The sequence below is a fragment of the Cygnus olor genome, chromosome Z, assembly GCF_009769625.2.
Source record: "Cygnus olor isolate bCygOlo1 chromosome Z, bCygOlo1.pri.v2, whole genome shotgun sequence".
Lineage (NCBI taxonomy): Eukaryota > Metazoa > Chordata > Aves > Anseriformes > Anatidae > Cygnus > Cygnus olor.
The window spans coordinates 14,559,387-14,574,913 of NC_049198.1; the positions used below are offsets into that span (position 1 = coordinate 14,559,387).

The 15,527-nt window shown below is 37.3% G+C and overlaps 1 protein-coding gene across 1 annotated transcript in view; it reads right to left on the reverse strand.

Annotated features, from left to right (window-relative positions):
* Positions 1–2,526: 2,526 nt before the first annotated feature.
* TTC33 (tetratricopeptide repeat domain 33) overlaps positions 2,527–15,527 on the reverse strand; it is a 52,031-nt gene continuing 39,030 nt past the window's right edge. Inside the window, exons 3-4 of the mRNA XM_040540077.1 lie at positions 15,104–15,235; positions 2,527–5,368 (exon numbers count right to left, since the gene is read on the reverse strand). Of these exons, the coding sequence (XP_040396011.1) occupies positions 5,018–5,368; positions 15,104–15,235 (483 nt within the window). The 3' untranslated portion in view covers positions 2,527–5,017. The remainder of the gene's footprint in view (positions 5,369–15,103; positions 15,236–15,527) is intronic.

Consider the following 15,527-nt stretch of genomic DNA (forward strand, 5'->3'; position numbering starts at 1 on the left):
GACAGACCACCAACATCTCTCTCCTCATGCCTGAGAGTGCTGATCAGCTTTGGAACCCTGCTCCATTCTGCCTCCAGGCTGAACAACGAACACGTTGCTGAATTCTCTTCCTTGGCTTCCCTTAGGTTAAGTCTAGCAAAACATAAATAAAGCTCTAAGTTTGTAGAGATTAATTTGCACCATGCAAGTTAAATAAAAAAAAATGTTATTTTCCTGCTAGGTATTAGGAGTAGTTTTCAGATGTTTAAAAGGGCTTCCTTTCTCATACATGGTAGTTCCCTTCCACTCCTCACCCCTGGCAACCCACATACCCTGCGATACAGTCTGTCTTCACGTATGTAGCCACTTTCCTGTCCTCTATGTGTTCACAGAAAATGCATTAATTCCCAGTTCAAAACATACACAATTTGTATCTCCCTGACTCCATCCTGTTGGTCCCATCACCAGTGGTCCTGCACCCTCACTTCCAACAGCCTGCCTCTGCCCACACACCCCCAACCACAACTTCACAGAACCCTTTCCATCCACAAGTTCTGCTAGACCTCCCACACCTGTACCACTCCCCAAACCCTGGTCCCAAACTCAAGTTAAGCCCCTGTCCTATGGCAAGGTGTGGAGAACCTACCCACCACAGGTAGAGGAAAGTCAGTATTTATAGGAGACAGGTTTCTATGAAAATTAATTTCAATTTCTGGTAATAATATGTTAGCATTACATTTGGTCTTTTCTTCTGCACAGTTTTTGAGCCACTCTCCCCCAAGCCTGTAGCGCTGCTTATACATCTCTGCTGTCTACAACACAAGTGTTACCTAACCCAAATCAGTGCTACAGGTGCAATGCCAAAGCACTAATAGCAATGCAACGTAATCCACTACCTTCAAATGGTACCAACCATCATCCTAAACAAGAAGTCTCCTACAAAGCTTTTTACTCTGTATTCTGCTGCAAAACAATGGCAAATCTGTATTACTTACAGCAGATTTACTTACTTTTCAAGCTACTAAACACCAACAGTCTGTTCCACTGCTAGGTCCCGTTCTAGACCTGTCAGCTTGATGAGATCTGGAATCCAAGTCTAAATCCCCTCCTTTCTGAACTCAAATACTTGATTCATTCCCTACCTCCAATCTTTCCCCTTGATCATTTACCCTCTACAATTCTTAGAGTTCCTAGAGTCGCTGCTCTTAGAAAGCCAGCCCTCAAAACCAGGACAGCACATCTGTCAGGATCCAGCAGTAATCCATGCTCATAAGCTTATTTTGCTTCTAAACTTGTTCTCTGTGGAAATACCACAGGGCAAGGACTCCAATCCACTTGAGAACATAATTATTAACATGACACCAACCTACAATAAAATGCTTTATCTGCAATCTGACAATAAGCCAAGACCACATGCTTCTGCTTTCCTGAACCCCAGTCCTCTTACCTTACTATAATTTCATAGCTGTTGTATGACCTAGAAAAAAACTAAGAGAGCACCAACCTTCAACACAAGCTTTTACTTTCTTCCCATTGGTTTTAGGATCTGGGGAGCACTTACCTCATGTAGCCAGGCAAGTTTTCAATGCTACCTTTCTCATCGTGATTCCAAACATCAACAGTTACTCAAAGAAATCTTAGAAATTAGAAGACTAGAGGAAAAAAAATTGTTTTGCCTTCCATAACTATTTTTAAAATCCAATCTCATATTATTAAATCCGAGTCACAGTTATCTGATCCATACTTTATCTTCCAGTATTGTCAGAAAGCATTTGTTCTCTCTCACTATAATCTATGTTTTAATTTTTCAAAGATGTTTATCTCAGTCTGTACAGGTGGAATTCATCTACTCTATTTCAGCATTTGAAGTTAACTGCCAGTCAACTTAGGCTTCCCTTGTAGTCAATGGAAATAATTAAGCACCTTGGGAGGCTGATTTATCTAATTCAAAGATACTTATCTAGCACGAGGCATATGAATGGCCCTCTAAGGCTGTGCATTTCTTTCCACTGGATATAAAAAGATTCAAACAGAAAAAAAAAAAAAAAAAGATCAGATTTAAATATTTAGCTGTATATAATAAATTAAGCAAAAATGAATCCCAGCTAAACTACTGTTGCCACTGAGATTTCCTCTTTAACTACATTGTAACACTTCAGCATTTTCATATTCAATTCATATGAAAGACAAAGACAGAAAAGCTAGTGCAGCCACTGGCTGCTAGCGATGATGATGAATAATAAATAAATAAATAAATCCCTGGTGGCAAAGTGGCAGTGTACTTCACAAGTACTTCATTTTTAATAACAAAGGCTTTCTCCTTTGGATCCCTCTCATTTGGATACTCCTGAGATATTCAAAACAGCTGACAACTACCCTTTATTAACAATTTTTCTTGAGACAGTTGTGTTTTATTTTCCACCACAACTAATTAACATGTTCTGCATAGACAGAAGAAGCCAACTAATTAATTGAGTAACATCCTAAAGTGGTCAATGTTAACCCTTTTTCTTTTTAAAACCAAAAGAATAAACAGGCATCATTAAACAGCAGAGAAGTCAGTATTTTATTCAAACAGATCCAGGAAGTCCTATACATGCAAAACATGGCATTCTGTACAAAAAAAAAACAAATAAAAACAAAGCAAAAAACACAGATGTTGCAATCACCAATTGTCAAGCTTCATTCCAGTTTGAGAATAAGATGGTCACAAGAACTTTTCTGCTCCCTGTTTCAAGATGTCACTGTCATGAAAATAACTAGAATTCATAACTTAATACCATCAGAAGGAAAATCACATTTACTGCTGGAGATGGCAATGACAACCCTTCAAGCCCAGCACAACTGTTGAGCCTGATGGTATAGATGAACACCCCTCTATTTAACTTTGCTCAACAGTGCTGAAGTTAATAGCAATTTTGCAAAGCATTGCAGTGGAAACAGATACACTGATAACACTGACCTCTGAAAGGAGGGAGGCAGTCCTTCCCATATGAGTAAATACACAACACTGACACAAGCACAAAAGGCAAAGAAAGGAAAGATGTGTTTGATTATAGCTGAGCTCCTTCAAAACAGGAAACAGAAAACACCTTGCAGCTTCTTGCACATTTCCTTTTCTAGACAGAGAATGTCTCTTCTTTGAAGAAATCTGTCAAAATCCTTCTCACGCTAACTATTCCTATGTCTGAACAGGTTATATTATTTGTTATGAAAAAACAAGATGAAGAAGTTCTTCAAAAAACATGACTTTAAACTTGAATGAAACCATATCTAATCAAATGCCTATTCAATAATCACTTATGAATCTATTTCAGAACTGAATGAACAAATAAAAATATATCTTGGTGATGTTTTACATTTTTTATAAAATTAATAGTAATTGTTTTGGATAATTAGATGTTGAAAAGTGACGATTAAATGTGTGCGTGCATGCACACTGATCTAAAAATTCACGTTTGCAAAAATTAATGAACGCTTAGTCATGTAAGACCAACATGGCAATTAAGTCTTTGAAAAGGACAACTAATTTCTGCAACAACTGTAAATGCCCTCTTAAGAATTAACAATATTCAACTGTACTATGCTCTGAGAGAAGTGATTTTTCTACAATACACTTTCTATTTCAAAAAAACACTATGCTTCTCGAGCAAAAAGGATGTTATTGCCTTTAAAAATGTGTTATTTTGAAAATAGAAATCAAGTATTACAAATGCAAAGATTTCAAAACGTTTCACCTGGCTACAAACCTCTTATTTGAAATGGGTTTTTTTTGTGCAAAATATTATAAAAATTAAGTGGAAATGGTATGTTCCCAATCCTGAATTCTCTGAGAGTTCCACACTAGACTGTTTTTTCCAGTCCAGTTAAGAACCCATCGTCTCTGTCATGTCTCCCCTGAGAATGAAAAGAGAGTAGTCTTAACACGGAGCACATAAAAGAAACAGGTTGATTTTGTTCCTTTTAACTGTCCATGTGAGGAACCAACAGCCATCTTCCCCTAAAGAAACATGAAGACCAGGCAAAGTCTCTTAGGTCTCTCACAGTATGAATACCCATAACCACCACAACATCTAAAATCCAAAAAGAATACAAAAAGGGAGACTTGGGCAATGCTGTCCTGAGCAACTGGTTCACTGAGAGCACACTTTAAATTCACAAGAATTATGAAAAGCAAATTGATTCCCTTATCAGATTAGCCTTACTAGGAAAAAAAAAAGCCTAAATGTAATACACTAGCCTTCAGACGTAACAATGTCCAACTCCCACCATTTTACTTTCAGTGGTGTTTTGTAGTATAGCACTTAAGATAAGGGAAGGCCAGCTTCAGTCTCTGCTGAATGTTCTTTCTTCTGGTGAAACATTTAATAACAACTAAGTATTCAGGTGCCTGTTTGGTATAGCATGGCCTTTCATCTAATCAGAACGTATTTATATATATAAAGTGTTTAAACATTCACCTATGAAGGCAACATGAACGTTTCTACTGATTACGCTGACCACAGATCAGATCCCAGGGCTATCACACACCAACACACAAAATGAAAATCTGTCTCTGCTTCACAGAAAACTTCACCATAGAAAAATTAATCTTGATGAAAATAAAGACTCCTGATAACACAGAACAGCTCACACTACCTCTAGGACAAACAATGCTAATGATTAAGGATTGAAATATGTTTTGTTTAAAATCTCTTTTCCTTTTGCATGTTAAATAAGAGCTCATTAATTACTCAGAAAACATAGACATTAACCTGTAAAACTATGAAATAGAGTAAGAAGAACGCAGTTGCTAGAATGTAGTTAAGCATTTTAACATTACATTTGTTCATGAGATTTTCAAAATCAAGTCTTGGCTTTCTTCTCCAAAAATATGGATTGAAGTACAACTCAGGTTATTGTTTTTTCACTTTACAAAAGAAAAATAATTTCAATCCTTTTATTTTGCAGGCTCTCCCACTGCTTAAAAAACAAAAGAAACCCAATGCAATAAATAACACTAGTTCTTGAAACAGTACTGACAAGACATAGGGTGCCCCTATCGGGCTCTGATAAAAAGGGTTTCATCAGGAGTTGCAGTGCAATTCTCCTTCTCAGTAACAGTTTCTACTGTGCCTGAAGCAGACACAATCACTACAGTTTTAGCTGCTGAAAGAGCTTTCTCCTTCTCTGCAATGGCAGCACATACCGCCACAATTTCATCGCTTTCAAAGTCATAGTCTGGGATTGATGCTTGTGCCATCTCTTTTCCTTTGGCCAGTGCTTGCACTGTCTCAGTCTTTGTTGCCTTCTGCTGTTCATATAGTTTTCTTGCCCACGAAAGGTCCTCCTTCCATACTTCAGGGTTCATTGGAAAGATGTGTAAGGATACCTGAAAACTCCGAATTGCCTACAAACAGAACAGGGAGAAAAACACAGATTGGCAACTTTAATGCCTACACATTTCATCATAGAAATTGACAAAAAAAAAAAAAAAGCATATTGTTCAAGCAAAGACAAAAATAATTTCACTCCAATCTGTCTTTAATGGAACATCCTTCCTCAGCTCAAAGTTCAGTAATAGCATTACCCCCAGATAACTCTGCATGCAAGTATCTGAAAGCACCAAGAATGCATGAACAGATCAGGTACCTGGCAACAAAGGCACAACAAATAAGAGTTCACATGTCAAAAATAATACTGTATTTTAAAGGGTAAAAGCCAAATCATTTCTGTTTTGATGGCTTTCTATCCAACTTTTCTCCTGACATCAGATGTACGGGAAGGCAAGTGTAAAGAGTTTAAACAAATACAGAAAAGGAATGACTGGGATTTGAAGCATCACTAACATCGCTCCTTTTAAATCAGCATGTAGTCATTTCATATGCAGACCTAATACTACAGTAATCCTACCCTCATGATAAGAAGTCTCTGTATCAGGTCAACTAAGCAAATTCGTTGCAAACACACTAGCTGAATCAGGCAAAAGTACACAAATGAACTTCCAATTTGGAGAGCTGCTCTAAGAAAGAAATCCTCTAATCTTATAAACCATGTAATATTAATAAAATTAATTAAGCATAGTTGACATTTTTTGTCTTTTCTTTAAGCTCAATTGTGAGAAGTTTGGCAAACGCAAATACCCAACACAGACACTGCTAAATATAAAAAATCTGTCTAATCCAGTAAATGTGATAATCAGCAATAAGAAGAAATTGCTACAACATTGGAAAAATGCCAGAACAAAAATTAAAACTGTATTGGATTTATAGTTATATTAATAGTGGAAAGGTCAAGACTAACTTTATCTACTCTGATTTACAGGTATGTACACACAGGCACATAACTATTTCACATTTACAATTTTATGGTCAGTTATGATAGTGGCCACCTGAATGATGAAATTCTTGCATGACGATGCACAGAAGCCTTCCCATGGGGTAGAAAATCGGTGATAATACTGCTGAATAGTATTTGGGAAAAGTTCCAGCAACTTGCATATAAAGACTTTAAAGACATGAACAATCATCAAATGATGTATTCTTTCATAATTTATAAATACTCACAGGATGCAAATAAATCTGAAAAATCACTGCTTTTCATCTGCATTAACAGAAACTGCCAATTCATCCTTCTTCTGGCACACAGTAATATACAACTCTGTATGACGTAAACTCAGAAGCAACAGAGGAGAGATACAAAGCAGATTTTAAGTAATGTTGATTATGCTATCAGCATTATTGCTGTTGTAACAGGCAGCCTCTCAGTTCCAGGAAAAAGAAATACTTTACAATTGGTCCACAGCCAGATCTGAAGTGTAGGAGCACGCTGGACTTTAAACAGGAGGAGTACAGTTTATTCTTGCAGAACAGTGTCACTTTGTTCAACTTTGCTTCCTTTAATTTCCAGGGATAGATGAGCTACAAGTAAACACTAAATGCTCTTTTCTTTTTTTTTTTAATTTCTGTTAAACACAAAATATAAACAAACACCATCTGCCTTTAAACCTTCCATGAAAGAAGCCCTTTAATTAAAACCTTTCTATATAGTTATGTTCATGCACATTAAGCAACATTAAACACAGTAATCAAATACAGATCAATGTACAGCTACATTTAATAGGCTGAGAAGCTGCCTTGATAATTGTATGATACAACACGAAACAATCCTCTTTGTAAATTAGAAAAAAAATTTGGATATGACATTGCTATAAATAATATAGATTTGAAGTAGCGCAAAAGATCAGAGGGATTACTTTTAAAGCTACAACACAATACTGAAAAATGCCAAATTATTATTCACATAAAATCTCATGTTGCCATTGTACTTGCTTCTACAGTCATCAATTTCTATTAAGACAAAAGAACTGAAAATAACAGGAAGACAGAAATCCATAAGTATACTCCAAACTGTCACAGGTGGCAGTTAATCTATCCATCCATCTAGAATATGCCAGATAAAATGTACAAAAGTGATTTATATTCCTATTTCTCATCTTGTTTATAACTTTAATCATGACAAACAGCTGCTGAAAGCAAATTGGGATGCATCTTACTTTAATCTTGTACTGAAGTCATCCACTCATTCACTTGGGTCAATTCAGGAAGTGCTACTTTTAAATCTCCTGCTGATGGAGATGTAAATCTCTTACTCCAATTATGGCCTTATGGGAAAATGTGATGGTGCTAGACAAACTTGATGTTTTTGGCTTCATTTTAATGGGCAGCTGTGGTCTCAGGGATCTTACATCTAAGGATGTTGTGATTTTAACTCAGTACAGGTTCACACATTTGTTTTGGTTCTTCGAATAAGAGTACTATAAAATCTACTGCATGACATTCTAGCTTGCTGAGTTAAGAATCTGAAGAATTTGTATTTTTTAAATATTTGCCATTTTGTCAAACTATTGGGTTTTCTACAGCAAACAATCATCCTGTTACTCATCTCATGAGCAGAACCTCTCTTGCTGGTATGCAGAGTCTTTAAATGTAAAATGCAGTTTTGATCCGACTACAGTCATTAGTAACATGCTTTTATATCACATGGACCTAGTAATTGCTGCTATACAGTGACCTTTCCCCTTTAAAAAAGGTAAGGAAGCATCTCAAAAGATTATGCAGTTCACACCTGTCCCCGGGGCTTACACTAGGTTTTTATGTTACATCTGACAGGAGTCTAGCTGACCTATTTTAAAAGTTGTCCAACAGTGGAGATGTATATACATCTATAAGTAATCTTTTTCCATTTTTGATGATCCTTACAGAAGGTTTTTTTTCCAACATATTTTATTGCAATTTAAGCCTGTTATTTCTTGTACTATTCACAGTTAACATAACTCATTTTTGCAGAAACCTTTAGTATATTTAAAGACACTGAGCAAATTCCTCTTTATATTTCTCTTCTTTAAACCCAAAGAAATCCAATTCTTCCAGATATTTTCACTCTAGTTTAATTATTTTTATGACTTAATCTGAATAGCAAATGCTTTTAATTTAAAATAGGCTAACATTTCCTATACGAGATTTCTGTTCAGATTATTTCTTCTTTCCAATAGACATTTTTTCACTGAAAATTTCTTTCCAACAAAAATAATTCTTCTGCATTCAAGAACGAGATGAACACCTTATGTTTTGCTTTTCTTAAGTTTATAAATCCATTTTATTCAGAAGGTATAGTGTTTTCATGTGGAAATATGACTTGAGATATAATAGGAAATTTTCCAGATGTGAAAGATTTTTGCATTAAACATACTGAAATTCAGCCACACTATACACCTGTAAAAGTCGTTCCCATTTGCCAGACATCTGAGGCAACAGTAGCTTAGTTCTCCCACGCTGAACTTCTCCGTTGCAGAGTATTCATGCGGAGTGGATTAGGATGCATCATCCCCAGGGGTGACTCAGCATACATCAGCCCTGGGGCACAGCATCTGAGGGCTGACACAAAAGGCCACAGGACGTGAGCCTGACATGCATGACCCCAGAGTCACAAGAATACAGCAAGTACACAGCAGCCTCTGGCAACTAGTAGAAAAATCTTCTTCAGTTTCTTCGGCCCTGAGCCCATGTCTCCATACAGACTTGCGTTATAGAAAGTTTGTCAGTCACAGTGTCCACTTCAGGTTTCTCTTCAGTGTGCATGTTCATTCTTCATCTGACAATGACGCAGGCATTTCTGTCTTACTTTCTTTTGCTCCAGTGAGGTGCTCCCACTTCCCTGATCTTCCTTTGCACCAACTCATAGAATCACAGAATGGTTTGGATTGGAAGGGACCTTAAAGACCCCCTGCAATGGGCAGAGACACCTACCTCTAGACGATGTTGCCCAATGCCCCATCCAACCTGGCCTTGAGCACTTCCAGGGATGGGACATCCACAGCTTCTCTGGGAAACATGTTGCAGTGCCTCACAACCCTCTGAGTAAAGAATTTCCTACTAATGCCTAATCTAAGTCTACAGTCTTTCAGTTTACTCCGTGTCCTATCACTGCACTCCCTGACAAAGAGTCCCTCCCCAGTTTTCCTGTAGGCTCCCTTTAGGTACTGGAAGGCCACTATAAGGTCTCCCCGGAGCCTTCCCTTCATCAGGCTGAACAACCCCAACTCCCTCAGCCTGTCTTCATTAAGAGAGGTGCTCCAGCCCTCTGATCATCTCTGAGGACATCCTCTGGACTTGCTCTAGTAGGTCCATTTCCTTATGCATCATATAAGGCCACCAGATTTGTCAGGCACAATCTGTCCTTAAAAAACTATGTTGGCTGTCACCAGTCACCTCATTTTCTGTGTGCCTTTGCATAGTTTCCAGTAGGATCTGCTCCATGATCTTGCCAGGCACAGAGGTGAGACTGACTGGCCTGTAGTTCCCTGGATCTTCCCTTTTTCCTTTAAAAGTGGGGGTTAATGTTTCCGATCTTCCAGTCAGTGGGAACTTTACTGGACTGCCAAGACTTCTCCAGTATGATGGATAGTGGTTTAGCATCTACATTTGCCAGTTCATTCAGGACCATGAATGCACCTCATCAGGTCCCATGGACTTGTGCACCTTTAGGTTCCTTCACTGGTCTCAGACATGATCTCCTACAGTGGGCAGCTCTTCATTCTCACAGTCCCTGCCTTTGCTTTCTGGAGCTTGGGCTAAAAGGCTGGAGCTCTTGCTTATGAAGGCTGAGGCAAAAAAATCATTGAGTACCTCAGCGTTCTCCATATCCTGGGGGAACTCCTTTCTTCCTGGCCTTCTTTCTTCACAATCCTTATCACCTCTCTAACATTATCCTTCAGTGAGTATCCTCGGAAGACACTGGAGCAAGCTCTGTACAAGTAATTGTTTTAGGCTGACTCTACCTTAGAGATCTGTACAGTATGTTCTACTGCATACATAAGCATAATCCAGGTTGATCAAGGGAACAAAAAAACTATCCCATGCTAAAACTTGAAATATTCGACTTCTCTATTGCCAAATGATATGGATAAAATTGTTACATGAACATGTTCTAAAGAATGCCTATAAATCTGCTAGAAATGTAGCTGAAAGAACACTCAAACTTATGGAAATTTGCTTGCTCTTCTGCTTTACTTCCTGAAAATAAAAATAATCTCTGAGTAGGTGACATTTTCATGCATTAAAATTATACATATATTTGATGGTATACTAAAATATATTTATGACTTCCAACAGTGTTTAAAAAAAAAAGAATACACTATAGGAGCTGGGGACTACAGGACAGACACAGGACCTGTTGGGAACCTTCCATCACCAAGCGGTACCTATTCCTGACTAGGACTGTTCAAAGCTATTGAAGAGAACCTAATCTCCTTTATTTGACCAAGCGTTTTATTTTCTCTCAAATTTTAGTTTAATACCTCCCAGATACTATGTGCTAGAATGTGTATGTGCCTGGCATGTAGTTCAGGATGGAGTCAGCAGGACAAAAACATGCCCTGTGATTTTTTATTTTAAATAAATGTCCTGTCCTTTATCAAATCCTGATAAGGAAGGCAGTACCAGGCCAACTCCTGTTCTTACCCCTGCCATCAGAATGGTTCCAAAGAGTGTTTATCAATACGGTGATAGGCGCTTTATATATATAAATATAAATATATATATTTATATATAAATGACAGAGCTTTTGTTTCACACTTCAAATGGAGTAACAAGAAATTCTAAGCCAAAATTATAAACCATGTAACTATTTTTAAAATTGAATTGGATCTTTTCATTTTCATTTATGCACATAAGAATAGCAAGTGCTGACTATATTAGTATAATAAAGTTAAATATGCCATCAATGTGCATAAATAGTTGACTACAAAAATCATCCACACATTGTGTTGGGCTTAGAAGGAAGATCAACAGAGCAGTGTAATTAAATATTTTAATCCCATATAAGTCTATAAAAATAAAATCTGAGTTGTTTATCCCCTCAATGTGGCAGGAACACAATCTGAAGTACAGGCATTTTTGCATTTCAGTGGAAGACCAACCATCAGTTTACGAAGGCTACACATAAATGGCATGACAGTCTGTTAATGTTCCTTTTGATTCCCAAATAGATTCCAATAAAATATAATAATTCCTCTTTGCATAACTATTATCACTACATAAAGACCTCAACACTATTTCTTTCAGGAGAAATTAAAGGAAAAGCCTGATTTGAAGATTCATATTGTCAAGCCTGGATTTCTTTTACAGAATGCAGTCTCACTCTTACACCACCTACTTAGTAATAACACAGCAAAGTGCATTCTCCTACACATCAAGCAGCAAGTGCCCACAGCTGGTTCGTATTTACACATCTTCGCAATCATGAATATCATAGCTTTGAAAACAAGTGCCCAGCTCACAATGGGGTAAACTTATGCCACAGAATGGTTGCGGCTGGCAATGACCTCGGGATTCACCTGGTCCAACACCCTGCTCAAGCAGGGACACCCACAAATGGTTGCTGCAGACCATGTCCAGATAGTTTCTGAATATCTCCAAGGTGGGAGACTCAGTTGCTTTCAGTTGGTCATTTCTTAACGCTGCCTTTGTTGTTGTCATTTGGTGGGTTTTGTTCTTCTTCTTTTTTTTTTTTTTTAATGAAAGCATGGGTCTCACTTTCTCTAACGGGAAGGGTTGTTCTAATAAAGATATGAAGAAATTGCTACTGTTTAAACTGTCATCACCAATACAGTAAAACTCACGTATAAAAGCAAACATTTACAATTAAAGAAATACTGCAAGCTTGAAACTACGTTTCTGAAGTTTCTATATTCATGTTGCAGTTTACTCTTAAGTGTGCTTTTACAAATTGGTTTCTAGAATTTATGGAATTACTACATCTTACTTGAGTTGCAGAAATTAAGTTCTGCTTGTTTGCATTTGTTACTATTGACTTACCCTACTTACTAAATTCAGAAAAAAGAACAAAATACTTTTTGTAAAAGTTGATGAAAATGGGGCTAATTTATCTCATTCTGTTTCTTTTCACAAGTTTGACAAAAAAATCCTTCTTTTCACTTGAAAGAAATGAATATATTGTGCAGCACATATTATAGATTAGATTTGTTTGGAAGCCGTATTTTAGACGGGAAACAAGATCAAAATACAATAAATTGTTTTTCCTAAGAAAAGTGCATCATTTGTTGTGAAGTAATGAAAATGTTTACGACAGAACATTTGGCAGGATGTGGGTAGCAAAGAAACACATTGAGGGTTGGGAGGTGGGGGAAAAGAATTCAAACAATGAAACAGTAAAGCTGCTCCGTAGAAGGGCAATAATTCCCACATCTCAGATATTACTAAAAGTGATGACGTTTATGTTTTATTAGGTTTTCTTTGTAAAAAATATAATTCACTGAAAGATGAGAAAATCATGAAAAGCTAATGGGAAGAGTATAATTACAATAGATCACTAGTTCAAGAAGCCTCCACAGGCTCAACTACGAAAAATCATTTAACCTGTTAAGGCTTCTCCAGTCTTTTAAAACTCCTTAAGGAATTTTTTAAGATTCCTTAAAAATTCATTCACTTGAAAATAGTGAGCATTATACCTCCCAAAGCACCTTTCTGTATGAGAACACTTTCATCAGAAGACAACTCAATATGCCTTAAGCACACAGAAAAGCAAAGAAGTAGAAACATCCCATGTCAGAGCACTGGAGAAGACAATGGGAGGGAGCTTACCCTCCTCTGGGATCCCTGCTTGGAAAACAGAGAGACAAAAGCATTCAGAGGGCAAAACCTACCCGGTGATTAACCCCCATAACCTGTCTCTCTCTTCTCAGACAGTAAGGTCAACATAACATAACTACAGGTGTATCTACAGAAGTGTTTTGTTTCAGATCCATAATGTGCTTTGATGCAAATCTCTGATTGTTCCCACTTAAAACGATTTGGCTTGCACTGTAGAGTAGTCTCAGACAACATAAACTGGATTCCTTTGTGATTAAACTCGATGATGTATTCCAAGAGAGCACCTGAAGCTCCAAATAGAGCTAGTCTGAACTACAGCAAAATGAACACTGTGCGGGTAAGTCCCCAGCACAATTAACTTGAGATACCCACTCCTGTTGGCATGATGTGCCTAGTTAATGCAGATGAAGCTTACAGGACCTGGTGAGCAGACCTGGTGGTATAACTAATAAGGGTAAATCAGTACCTATAATTTTCATTACTGTGATTGTAGCATTTTTTATAGAATAAGAAGCATCAGTTACCTTGCAGGAAATAACCTGGAATTTCCTGAGACTAATGTATTTAAAATCTCAGACATAATTTACAGTGACAATTTCAGTCACTTAAGGAAAAAAAAAAAAGGATTTATAATGTATTTAAATGTATTTAAAATCTCAGACATAATTTACAGAGACAATTTGAAGCACTTAAGGAAAAAAGAAGGATTTATAGATCGTTGATCCAGACATGACAGACCATCTGCCCTTACCTTCTAGAACACAAAAACAACAAAATGTCACCAGTTATTTGATGTGATGCAGATATGTATGGATTTATACTAAATATTTCATATTATCATAGTGTGACAATATAAAGGAGCACACTACAAACACAGCTGCAATGCTCAGATTTCGCCTTATGTTATTCTCACATTTTGGGACTGCTTCTTTTTTTTTTTTAATATTGCTCCTTACTATATTAAAAAAAAAAAAAAAGTTTGTGCATGATTCGTTAGCCTCACTCAAAAAAAAAAATTTTTTTTTATTCTTGAAAATTTTTCAGCCCAAACATTGCAACTTTCCAGAAATACTCTAACTAACAACAAATTATTTATTTCTACCAAACCAACATAAAGCTACTTTGCATTAGAACTAAAATCAAGCCAGTATCTTTTTTTTCTTTTTTTTAATCTAAGAGCTCGTGACAAGTTACTTTTCAAATGGACTTTTCTGAATGTATCTGAATTTAAAAGTTCACTCGCTATGTTTCCACACTTTAACACTCAGAAAATTATTCCATTATAACCTGTAAACAGTGGGTGATTTGATGTGGGGGATGAGTCATCTGGTCACGATGTGGCCAAGACAGTACGACGGGACAGTACAGCCGCAGCTAGAAAAAAGTTGCACTTGAGCTACTGCAGAGCACCCCAGTCTTTTTACTCTCTTTTTAGCAAGAGAATCAACTTCACCCACCATTTGGAGTCAAGAAGCCACAGGGAAGCATGTAGGTGCATATATGATTTGCTGCACCTGAAGCTGGAAAGTAGGAGACAGGAAAAACAAAAAAGATGCCAGACGTCTGTTAACAGCCATGTACAAAAGTGAGGCTGGGTTATCACCTGGGACTTCACAGGACCTTCACCTTTAAGCACTGTAGTGGTACAGCACCCAGAATGTAGTATGTGCAGTTATGTCAACATATTATTTTGTTACATAAAGCCATCACTCAAACACAGCACGTTACACAAAAGGCTTTGAGCTAGCAAGTCTTGCACAAGCAGTGACAAAACCACAAAGAAAGCACTTGTGAAAAACAACCAAGTAGAGGATGTACTGGCAATTAATAGCAAGAACCTTTTTCCTTGCCTATTTTCAGGTTATTTATAGATATTGAGCTACCTTGGATATTTCTGTACTTTCATTCTCTCATGCAGAAGTCAGAAGATGCAGTTTATAATTTTAGCATATCATTGTTGTCGATTTTCCTACCAGTGCTATCTCTCCTAATCCAAGCTGGGCACGTCCCAAAGTCTGCCAGGCATCCCAGGAACGTGGGTTTCTCTGAACAGCCATTTCTGCTGCATGCACGGCTGGAAACATTTCATGTAATGACATCAGGACCTATGGCAGAAAAATAAGAGGAATAAGAATAAACAAACTGAAAATGTAATTAAATTTTCCGGGATTACACAAGCAACCACCCTTGTTTCAGTAATAAAGACAGGTTTGTCTCACCTACGTTTTTATAGTTTACAAGTCAGTTGCCTAATCTAAGAGTCACCCAGTGCCGCTCCGTAGCTCACGGAGAAATAGGCGTGCTACAGGATGATTTATCTGAACAATTTACGCAACTCTCCTAGAAGGAGATGAATTGCTTCTGAAGGCATCCGTGTCTCTCCCTCTGCCCTACATA